This window comes from Mugil cephalus, chromosome 20 (assembly GCF_022458985.1).
Source record: "Mugil cephalus isolate CIBA_MC_2020 chromosome 20, CIBA_Mcephalus_1.1, whole genome shotgun sequence".
In the NCBI taxonomy this organism is placed as follows: domain Eukaryota; kingdom Metazoa; phylum Chordata; class Actinopteri; order Mugiliformes; family Mugilidae; genus Mugil; species Mugil cephalus.
The window spans coordinates 2,946,658-2,958,845 of NC_061789.1; the positions used below are offsets into that span (position 1 = coordinate 2,946,658).

At 38.4% G+C, this 12,188-nt stretch overlaps 1 protein-coding gene across 14 annotated transcripts in view; it reads right to left on the minus strand.

Moving 5' to 3' along the window:
- The window catches only part of spag9a (sperm associated antigen 9a), a 29,713-nt gene that overhangs the window by 10,831 nt on the left and 6,694 nt on the right, over positions 1-12,188 (minus strand). For 3 of the 14 annotated variants that reach the window (XM_047571768.1, XM_047571770.1, XM_047571771.1), the window contains exons 3-14: positions 10,813-10,883; positions 10,634-10,722; positions 10,395-10,545; positions 7,189-7,278; positions 5,183-5,300; positions 4,977-5,070; positions 4,765-4,886; positions 2,557-2,571; positions 2,219-2,276; positions 1,243-1,395; positions 1,101-1,152; positions 877-1,007 (exon numbers count right to left, since the gene is read on the minus strand). In XM_047571768.1, coding sequence (XP_047427724.1) covers positions 877-1,007; positions 1,101-1,152; positions 1,243-1,395; positions 2,219-2,276; positions 2,557-2,571; positions 4,765-4,886; positions 4,977-5,070; positions 5,183-5,300; positions 7,189-7,278; positions 10,395-10,545; positions 10,634-10,722; positions 10,813-10,883 — 1,144 coding nt within the window. Of the gene's footprint in view, positions 1-876; positions 1,153-1,242; positions 1,396-2,218; positions 2,277-2,556; positions 2,572-3,017; positions 3,030-4,764; positions 4,887-4,976; positions 5,071-5,182; positions 5,301-7,188; positions 7,279-10,394; positions 10,546-10,633; positions 10,723-10,812; positions 10,884-12,188 lie in introns of all 14 variants that reach the window. The other 11 variants (XM_047571773.1, XM_047571775.1, XM_047571762.1 and 8 more) reach the window with 9 other exon arrangements.

A 12,188-nucleotide genomic window follows, 5' to 3' on the forward strand; every position in this document is an offset into this window, starting at 1 on the left:
TATAAGATTCAACCAACACAGCTGACACAACCAACAATCAATATTATTCAGGTCAAATCGCTCCTTTTGTATCAATAAGGGTCAATTTCAGTCGTATTTTCAGTCCAAAAACTACTTTTAGTTCCATAAAAATCCACAGAGAGCTGTTTTTAGAAGTTTTTATGGTGGAAAGAAGCCCCTTCCCCCTTCTTTGATTCATAGACTGACCCAATTCAAGCCAGCTTTGCAGATGATTGGCGTGTCGTGAAGCCAACGAGCTGCTCTAAACAATGATACGCGACATGCCCGGTAAAGTTTGGTTTCCTCGCAGATGGACCAGTGCGTATTGGAGGTGGACGTCCGTGCGTAAAAATGGGATTTCACTTCACTAACTCTCTACCAGTTACTCTAATAGTTATAAAATATGATTCCTCTGAGTGTCACCTTTCAGTTGAGCCCAAGATTATGATTGTAGACTGAAGTATTCAAGAGTTATGGCCTTTTTATTCAAGATGTGTCCAAATGGCACAGTTTGGAAACGCCTGGTTATACATTTAGACTAAAGGGTAAAACAAACTCAGTTTTAGTCATTTTTATGTCTAATTTGAACTGGAATAGGTAAGACTTTACGCTCTGATAATCTTGTGTTATCCAGATGAGATCTGTCCTTAGTTTCCTCTGAAGGCATCAAAAAAAATTCAGGCGAACTCAACAACTTCTTATTTTTTAACTGTGTGAGAACTTTGATTCCTCAAGAACAAAACAACTAAGAGTGATTATGACTTTTCTGATAGAAACTTCAGAGTCTCGGCTTTGAAAAGAGACCAAGACCATGAATGAGCTGCAAACTGGTCATGAACAGCTTTCAGTTACTCCTCCTCAGAACCTCCTCTTCACCTGATCATCTCCGTCCACCTCACGGCCTCCTGCAGCTCCATCAGTCTCTCTTTGTACTGGTTCCTCTCCATCAGGACTCGGGCCATCTCCACCCGGGTGAAGCGCTTCCTCTGAGCCGTCGGCACGTCGCTCTGTGGCAGCACAAACACACACTTAACTATTTCAAGAAGCTTCACTGCAAATGCCAAGTAACTACAGGAAAACATGAAAACGTGCCAACTCACATCTTCTTCGTCTTTAGTTTTATGTTTTACGTCCTCCATCTCCAGTCGGACTCTGGAATAGACACATGTTTACATTTAAAAGACAGAAAGGAAGAATCGGTTGTTGTTTTGCTATGAAGCAGCTGATGTAACCAACTCGTACTTCTTGAGTTCCTCCTCCAGCTCTTTGTTCTTGTCCTCCAGCTTGGTTCTGGCCTGGACCACAGCCTCCAGCTCCCCCTGCAGCATCTCCTTCTCACAGGTCAGCTCGTCCACCCTCAGGATCAAGTCTTTGTTCACCACGTTCAACGCGTTCCTAGAAGCAAAAGGCACAACCATTGATGTCTCAGCTGAAACAGGATCGAAGGGGACATCGGATGCATGTTTCCACCAGTCGATGTGTTTCTTCCAAGACTTGATGGAAGCTCTGCTAAAGGCTTTTGCTACAGTTAATGGTCACGATTAAAGCTGTCGTTCATCATCGTTCATACACAACTCAGTCCAGCTACATAACAACTCATTATTCATGGTAACGTTACTCCACTCTGATTATTGGACCTCAGCATTTATCCTCCCCATGTATATAGTTCATATTTAGATTCATTTTTCATTTCTTATATATTTGTAATTATGTAAATATTTAATTTATATATTTATTATTTTATATAACATTAAAAAAATATCTATTATATACTTTAATGTAGCTGTAATATATTATATATTTTATACTGTATTAAAAATAATTACATTTATTTTTATGTATAAATATATTTAATCTATATATTTATTATTTTATATAAAATTAAAACATATAATTTGATATTTATTGATTAAATATACATTTATTAAAAAATATATATGAAAAATACATTTAATGTTATATAAAATTAAAAATCTATAAATTTTATTATTATTAAATATTAAATATTATTAATAATAATTATTAAATGCTTATTGTAATTTTAAATTATTTAAATTAAATAGAAAAATACAATTATCATTTATCAACCTATTTTTTTTTGTTTATCAATATGGTCAAATATGGTAAATATTAATAAAGGTAAATATGCACCAAGTAACGCCACTAGGATTAAAACAGAACTGATGTGCAAACATCAAAGAAGTTTTCAGTTACTCACTTTGTCTCAAGCAGTTGTGAATTCTCCTGAATCAGATTTTCTACTTCCCGGCCCATGCCTGTAAAGTATCGAGAGAATTCACATCAGAATTTTATTTTTATCCCATTAAAAAAAAAAAAAAAACGACAACAAACTACTATTTCAGCGCTACACATGTAGATTATTATTATAACTCTAATAAAGCACAGAAAGTGACATATTCTCTAGTGAGATATTTGTTACTGGTGGTTTCACAGCACAAAAAAAAACAAAAAAAAAAAAACCACGACACACAAACACCCACAGTCCACAGCACATGACCGACGGGAAAAGAATGGATAGAGAGGATGAGGTCTTACCAATCAAACTAAGGTCTGAGAAAACCATGCAATCCAAGTCAGGCGGAAAGAGGAAGGAGGGGAGAGAGGAGAGAGACGTGGATACGGTTTGAGACAGTGAAATGACCAAAATGATGAAGGAGCCAGAGCTAAACGTGTAGCTGCTGACTCCACAAGCAAAACTGAAGAGATGCTGCCAAAATCGCTAAGGCTAGGTACATGTGCAGCAGCAGCAGAGAGAAGGAAAGGGCAAAAATAAAATATATACATGTATATATTAAGCTGTAAAAAGAAGAATTAGGCCAAAAACCACAAAAAAAAAGGTAAGAACTCCGTCATTCATGCATCAAATCCTGTCAGAGAAGTAGGAAATGTTTATCAGATATGGTGGGTGTGATTTCACAGGGTGTAGGAGTGTCAAAGGGAGAAATAAAAGAAATAATACATGTTTAGTTTAAGGAAAGGTTGGAGGTCATACACACCAGAGTACTCCACTGGGATCAGAGAATGAGACACGGGAGAAAGAGAGGGGATGTTAACACGGGTAGATGGCTAACGCTACGTTTAACAAGCTGGATCAAAGCAAGCGTAAGAGTTACAGTAGATTAACTAAAAGAACAGACACTGGTTACAGAGTAAAGAAACATGAAGACATTTAATATGAATATGGGGACCAAGGTGTAACAGGTTTAACAATCTTTTAGTTAGTTTTAGTTAAAGATAAAGTGCAGAACTTTCTTTACTCCCGCTTGGTGATTAATAATTGGCAAGGACTTCACGATACGATACGTATCACGATACTTGAGTCACGATACGATACGTATCACGATACTTGAGTCACGATACGATACGTATCACGATACTTGAGTCACGATACGATACGTATCACGATACTATGATATTGCGATATATTTCAATATTCTACGTAGTTCACTGAGAATTTTTAAATGCAGCTTAAAATACATAATCAGTGTTGCCACAGTTACCTTGAAAAAGTAATCCGATTACTGATTACTTCTCTAAAAAATAACTTTATTGATTACTTGATTTAAAAAGTAACTAAAATAGATTAAAAGTTACTTTATTAGTTACATTCAGCAGCTCCCGACCTCCTGACTTGTCGCATACAAGAAGAAAGCAAAAATATGTCTTTTTATTCAGGAAAATAGGTAAAAATTGGATTAAAGTAACTTAACTTACTGGTTAGGAAATTGTAGCGCATAAGATTACTATTACTGGAAAAAGATCAGAGTACCGGCATCACTGGTGATAATTCATTGGACAAATTGAGTAAAAAAAAAACAAAAACAAAAAAACAATATTAATCCAAATGATCCATTTACAATTCTGGCCCAAAATACGACTTTTTCTTTTAAAATCAATATTAAGACATTCAAAATGGAATTGTATCGGGAAAAAAGCCGTGCTCCATATCATCAGCTGGATCTCCACATGGGAACGTTTCAACAGAATAATAATCATCTTTATTTCTATAGCACTTTTCAAAATCAACGTTTGAAAATGCTTAAAAAAAAATCTGAAAAATAGGCAATTTAGAAACTATAGCAATCGAGACCTCTAACTAAATAAATATATGTAATTAAATCTAAATTATCACTCAATTAAAATCATTATGTATTTGTAACAGACACCTATTTATATTAGATTTTTTTTAATATATTTTTTTAAATACATTTTTTTTGATGTCCTGCACTGTAGCTTTAAGTTATGAAAAAGACATGATGAGGTTTGGGACAAATTTTGGAAAATATTCAGCAAGTTTAAAAATGATTAATAAAAAAAAAACATGAGGTCAAGAACAAAATGACGTAGGTTGAAGGCTGATAATTATTTTTTATCATGAGCACTTGCAAATAAAGAAAGAAGAACACATTAAAATTGTTAATCTTTAAATATCGTAGGTTCTATTGCTGCAAACTGGATAAATTATTACTTTTCATTTTCTATGTTCTATTATTTTCCAAACATAGTTTACATCTAAATAATCGACCGTTCCAAAACCAGGACATGTCATCTGAGTAATAGACTTATTACAGGACATGTTATGCCAGATGTTGATAGACACAACAAGGACACGGTTTCTCTTTAAGAAAAATAATCTAAAAATGCTAAATGAGTTCATGCATCTCATTCCAGATGAAACTGCTGCGGCTACATTTTTCAATCTCCCTGCTGCTTTGTCCCGACCCAGGTCAAGTTTTGTCTCACCCAGCAGATCAGCCCCTTCGTCCACGTCCCCGATGAGCCCGGTGCCTGCGGACGACAGCTCCTCAAACAGGGAGTCTGTATTTCGGTCGAATGCCAAGTTCTCGATGCCTTTGGTCGGAGTGCTGTAGGAGCGACCACAAGAGAAGGTGACGTTCTGCAAACCGGTGAAACTTTGATTTAAACCGGACTGACACTGTGCTTCTGGTTTCTACCTGCAGGGTTTGTACTCAAGCAGAGACATGTCCAGCTCAGGGGTGGACTCAATGATGTCCTGCACGTCGGCCATGTCCTCATTTTCAGGCAAACCTGCAGAAAATAACAAGGTGAGGACACAAACGTGCAAGAAACAAAATGTTTAATTAAATTAAATCACAGAAAATGGAGAAAACCGATTGAGCCTAATAACACGTGACCCTACCCACTGATATGGATCTGGTCCCTGGTGCAGCCTGCACCTCCATGCTCTTACTGTTCCCGTCGTCCTTCTCCACGTCCGAGGCGGTGGTGGACATCGGCGTGAAGTCTGACAGCTCATCCTGTAAGGAGAAGGAACTTAGATCCATGCAGTGTCAAAATAACCTGCTGCAGAAATGATAAAACAACCAAAGCCACATAAAGAGCACAATCTGGGACGCACATGTACAGGGGAAACAACAACAACAACAACAACAACAACATAATAACAGAGACAAAAGGTCCAATTTCTCTCAGCTCTTACAGGATGTAGAGAATTAAAAAGAAAAATCTCCATCGGACACTGAGCTTCTTAAGGCCGTGACACACCAAGCCGACCGTTAGCATCGGTGACCCCTAGCTGCGGTGAAATGTACTGCAGTGTTGAACCTAAGGCAGAACATGTTGGTGTGAGAGTTCACTCTGATTGGCTGATTGGTTTACTGAACCCCTAGCACGCCATTTGAATTCCATATAAAGCAAATGATTAGATTGGTCCGTCAGATCTTCGCCAAAGCATAGTTGATTCCAACAGAGCCAACTAGGCTCAACTAGGGAACAGGAATGGAGCGTCTGATCTGTCCCTCTATGCTGATTGGTTCTGAGCTGGTCACGTGTTTCATGGGCGCCATGTTAGATACATCTAACCAATATTCACCTATAGAGAAGTGGCAAAAACAGAGAATAAAGTTGGATTAAAAGTTAAAATATGCCACAGTGCGGTGCTCAGCTTCAATGAATGAAGTTTGAAGTTAGCCTAGCCTTATGATAGCCTTATGCTGGCTAGTTATCTAGACTAAAGGCTTAGAAAAATAGCAGCTAGCGTCATATATACTGTGAAACCCATGTGTTCATGTAATTTATGTCCATGTAGATAAATTTAATTGACACATAACTTTACCTCAGTTACAGTTATTATGGCTAGCGTGCTAATGCTATAATGATAATACTAAATAACAGTAAGACTAGTTTAATAGTATTTATAATATTTCTTAGCTTTTTATGAATGAATTTTGAAAAATACCTTGATATACATTATTAGTCCACCCAGCTCCAGTCAAAAGACTGAAATTCACTGGAGAAAGAAGACAAGATCAAACAGTCTCCTCCAGCAAAAGGTAAGTATCTGGATGATAGCGACATTAGTTATGAGAGTTTCTGATGGGTAACCCACAGATGTTCTTATTTAAAACTTCAACTCCCTACCAGCCTCTTATAACTGAACAAACTACTTGATTTAATAAAAGGCCTTCAAGGTACTCTACAAGACGACAATGAACTTTCACAGATACTTAAATCTCTCACTAGTTATTCGATGTCTGTTTGGTGTGTCCGTGCCATTAGCAACAATTAATTGCTTTTGTGAAATTGGAGCTCAAATAAACACAGAAAAACACATTTACATCAATAAAACTCAACACTAAACATTAAAAATAAACAGCGATGCAAAGAGGCAGCACAGAACTAATAGGAACACAAGGTCCACACGGACCTTCCCACAGCACGTCTGGGTTCTACATCCACCACACAGCACAACACAAACCCACAGAAGACCCAGGAACGGCTCGAGAAGAAACTGAAATTACAGCTACAGAAAATTAAGACCAATGCTACACATCTACAAAGGAGGCTAGTTTTAGATGTCGCAGCACAATGAGTGATGAATAACGTGGAAATTTTACATGAATGAAGCAAAATTTAAAAGTCATGCATTTTGACAGAAATGAAATCAGGCAAGAGGCCAGATGCAACCACGCCGTTTCTGACAGATTAATAATTGACCCGATTCCCCAAATGTGGCCGTCACACAAGACACGGTTGCATGTAGCTCTCTACGGCTCAGGTGATTTGTGAAGTGAAAGGCGACTCGATTTAAAGAAATGATAAAAAGATGAAACAGCGGAGGAAACTACTGAAGCCCACAAATAAAAAAAAAACTGCTGCTGAAACGACCGCCAACCATCCAACTACCTTGCAGTCGTCTGCGAGTGAATTCCCCCAAGTAGAGTCCTGCGCACCCTTACCCTCCCTTTCCTTTGGGGGGTCGGCAAAGTCCAACTGCTTGGGGGAGGGAGAGTAAGAATGAAGCTCACATGTGCAGAAGCAGTTCATCAGAAATGCGTACACTCCGAAGTGTGCATGTCTGTGAAGTGAGTGGAAAAGTACATTCATACGTGTGCAGCTCTCAGTGGAGGAAGTTTTGCCTCCAACTTCCTGGAAGTTAAGAGTAACTAGACTGTAGTCGTTCCCCTGAATGGTGAGTTTCGGTTTTATCCACATCGTCATACAATTTTTTTGGTCAATTCTCTTGTTCTATTTAAGTTTTGCTGATCTCTGGAGTTCACAGAACTCAGGTTACATTAGTAACTTTGGGTTTTCCAGCATGATTCATATGTATTGGTCTTGTCAGTCATATTCTGTTTAAAGTGCACATAAAACAACAGTGACTAATGACTTGCTGTAGAGTACGGAAGCCCTAAGTGGTCATTCCTTCACATACATATATATATATATATATATTTTTTTTTTCCGTTTCCCGTGATTTCTTGTAAATTTCTTGTTGATTATCTCGTCATACATGACCCGCCATGCTGACAGCTGGATGCCCTTAACAGGCTAATGTAATAGGTAGGTACTGTAAGGTGAGCCGGTTGTTAGATAAGGTTTGTTAGATAACAATTAATTTTCTGGAGATCTGGAGAAAACAAAGCTTTGTTTTCCTGTGGTAACGCGATAAATAACTCAAGATCTCAAGAAAATGAAGGAAATAATTTGTATGTATTCATGACCACTTAGGGCTTTTTACACAATCGATAAACTAATTCTGACTGTCTGGGCAACATTTGAAGCTTCTCGAAAGTGATGATGCTCTTCTTTGTCTTATGTGATAATAAACTGAACATTTGTGGATGGTGGATAAAATAAAGACGACATCTTTCACTATAAAAGACTGCGAAAGATACTTTTTTCTCAGAATAATCATTAGTTTCAGGTCTAATAGACTCACTCATTGAATCAAATCATGAACCTCAATAACTTCCAACTATTTTATATTACAATTTTCTTTACAACCGTTCAAATATGGAGAACCCGAACAGCCAAAAAAATAAAAATAAAAAAATATTCAGAAATGAGCAAATTAGTCAATAAACCGATGATTTTAAATGCACCACAAATATTTAAATTTAAATTATTAAAAAATTAAATTAAAAAAAAGAATAAATACAGATAAAATTAAAAATAATTAATTTAATATACTCTTTGATTTGTTTATTTAAGAGGTCTCCCTGAACGAAATAAAATGCAATGATTTAGAAAACATACTTGAGGCAGTCTTTAGAGATCGTGGAATGGTTTTGCTTGTGCGACTCATACATTAAATCAGTGAATACAAACACATCATTAACCTGCAGTCACTCCCATAAATAAATATGAGCTCTGTCTATTTAACACCAACAGCCTGTGTGCATATCAAAGACACTTGTGTTCAAAAGGCCGTGGCTCTACAATAACCGGCTCTGATTACATAAGAGCCAATCACATTCCAGACAGACTTCTTTTTTCTTTTTTTTTTGTTTTAATCCCCCGTCCTCTGTGACTGGCTTCGAGCCATACAGCCGCTGCCTTTCCCATCATGCACTGCGCTGCAGAGCTGATGTCCCAGTTTTAACAAAAATGCAGCGATGTGACGGAGCAGGTCCAAGCCGTCACCGCTGCAAACAACATGTCAGGAATTTGTATAAAATGGTTATTGTATAGGAAAAATAATTTGAGTTTCTGTCAAGAATTAACATCATTTTAAATGACAAAGAATAACATTCAGCAGGAAAATGGTATTATTTCTAGTAATATAAAAAAGAAAAATGCCGCATTGTTAAATATTCATGGGACTCGTTCAATGGAGTCCTCCGACTGCCACACCGGTGGAAGTTTGAATATTCATCAGTGGCTAAACAGGAGCCTGAAAACAGAGGTGGCCTTGTCAGACGCCGGCTAAAATACACAGAAGCACAGCCGAGCCTCGTCAAAGGCTCTCTATTTTTAAATGGATCGCAAACTCCTTCATCTCCTAGATCTCACAGAACGGCTGGAGAAACTCAGAGAGGAAACACAACAGTTTGGACAGCAGTTAGTATCCAGGCATTTAAATTGAGATATTTGATTTTACAGCGGCAACATCCACATGGACAACATGTCCTCAACCTGATCAATCATTCTGATCACAAGTTAAAATGACACAACCTAAAATAAAAATGATCTGAACAGATATATGCGTTTAGGAGCGTCAAATCTGCTGGAACTAGAACAGAAGAAGAGTCTTCGTCTCACGTTTATTGATTCAGTAGAAGAAGACGACCGAGATGGAGCCTCGTTTTTTAACTAAATGACCTCATTTAGTGCGTTTACATGCACAGCTTCATCAAGCTATGCTCAAAATTCGACTTTCTACAATGCGGTCCTTGTCCCAGTTTACACGCAACAGGAAAAGTAGAATAACTGACGAGGACATGTCCTCCTCCTTCACACTAGGTGGCAATATGCGTCTTTTTAGCAGGTTAATGCTGCCCCATTTCTGGTTGACCTGTTACGTCATTTATCCGCGCAACAACAAACTACATGGATAATAGTTCAGCTTTTTTATCCGATGCAGATAAGATGGCGCTATCCCTCAGGTGGTTCTTCTACGGTCTCTGTTTACCTTCTTCTTCTTCTTCTTCTTCTTCTACCACCTTTCATGTACATTTTTATTCCGGGGCCAGCACAGCAGTTGTTGAACATGCGCACACGTGTTGTCTAGTTTAACTCTGGTTAAGGCGTATACATGCCGGGGAAAATCTTAGTGGAAGTAACGCGTTTACATGCATTTAAATTGTCCAGTTAGAGTCGGATTGAGGCAATAATTAGTTTTATTCACGTGCATGTAAATGTACTGATGGATTCTGGCTTTAGTTTTTTGTCCCTTCCTTTAAACTCCTCACCTGACGTTTATCCCACGTGGAGCAAACATGCTAAGAAAGAATGGATTTAGTCCAACTAGAGAGAAACCAGCACATAGTTATTAGGAGATCAGACTTTCCTGCTGTAAAGTCATGTTTGGGCTTAAATACATTATTTGTCTTTCACTCTGCTACACTGCATGTTTGATATTATGGTCACGCAGCAGAAAAATAACCCACCTTCAGACTGGCGTTGGACCGAGGCTGTGATGGGTCGGTGAACCTCCAGCCCTCTGTGCCCGGCGTCTCGGCTCTGGCCTGCGAATCTGGGATTAAGAGCGAGGTCCCTCCAGATGACGGGAAAATCCCCAACGAGAGAGGCCGTTCTCTCCTTCACACGAATAGAACAAGAGGTCTTTAATGTGAATCTCAATCACTGCAGCGGCTGGACACCACAAAGGTTTTTACTTTGACCTCACCTGACTCGGCCGACCGCGCTAGAATCCGAAGTCTCGCTAATCTGCTGCATTTTGATCCTCTCCACATGCTCCATGTAGTTATGGATCATCTGCAGACGTCACAAAAACACCCAGTAGAGAGTAGTCATCATGAATGTTGTTAATGATTCCAACTTTATGACCACTGGTCTGTATTTTACCTCTGTGTGTCGTTGATGGAGGGAGTTGTATTCCTTCTTGAGGTCCAGCTCTCGTTCTTCTAGCCTGCCAACTGAAACAGATCACATTTGTCAGCTTAAGGGAGACATTTTAAAATGGGTTTAGGACAGAAAACAAAAAATTATTCCCTAACAACTGCTGTTTCAGAACCATGAAATGCTACAAGTGTTCATACCTGGCATTAAATGTGCCGTCTTTATGCCAATAAACACTGACATCATTTACAGCACGGTACATATTGAGCAAAAAGCTGCTGTCTCTAAACAATGGATCTCTGTCTACTGTTGTTTCAGAACCATGAAATGTATCCTGGGTGGCTGATCACAACCTATTTGTGTTTACACCTCTAGTACCATTATCATTTGAGGTGATATAGGATACAGAGCGAAATGCTGCCGTCTCTAAACAATGGATATCTATCTACTGTTGTTTCAGAACCATGAAATGTATCCTAAGTGGCCCATTATTAGCTAAAGCTGGCATTAAAATGCGTCTAGAGTGACTGAATCTCCTTATATGCCAATAAATACTGACATCATTTGGCACACAGTAGAATATTGAACAACAAGCTGTTGTCTCTAAACAATGGATCTTTATCTACTGCTGTTTCAGAACCATGAAATTCATTCTGGGTGGCCAATCACAACGTATTTGTGTTTGCACATCTAGTACCATCAACATTTGAGGTGATATAGAGCAAAATGTTGCTGTCTCCAAAATGCTGCTGTCCCTAAACAATGGATCTCTACCTACTGTTGTTTCAGAACCATGAAATGTATCCTAAGTGGCCCATCATTAGCTAAAGCTGGCATTAAAATGCGTCTAGAGTGACTGAATCTCCTTATATGCCAATAAATACTGACATCATTTGGCACACAGTAGAATACTGAACAACAAGCTGTTATCTCTAAACAATGGATCTTTATCTACTGCTGTTTCAGAACCATGAAATTCATTCTGTGTGGCCGATCCCAACCTATTTGTGTTTGCACCTCTAGTACTATCATCACTTGAGGTGAAATAGGACACGGACCAAAACGCCGCTGTCTCCAAAACGCTGCTGTCTCTAAACAATGGATCTCTACCTACTGTTGTTTCAGAACCATGAAATGTATCCTGAGCGTACCACTAGCTAAAGCCTGCATTAAAATGCATCTTGGGTGACTGAATCTCCTTCTGTCTATCTATCTATCTATCTATCTATCTATCTATCTATCTATCTACCGTTGTTTCCGAACCATGAAATGTATTCTGGGTGGCCGATCACAACCTCGTTGTGTTAAAACAATCTGGCCACAAGCAGCCAAGACCACGTCCAAATGTGGTTTTTAACATGTCAGACCTTCGTTGTACCTCG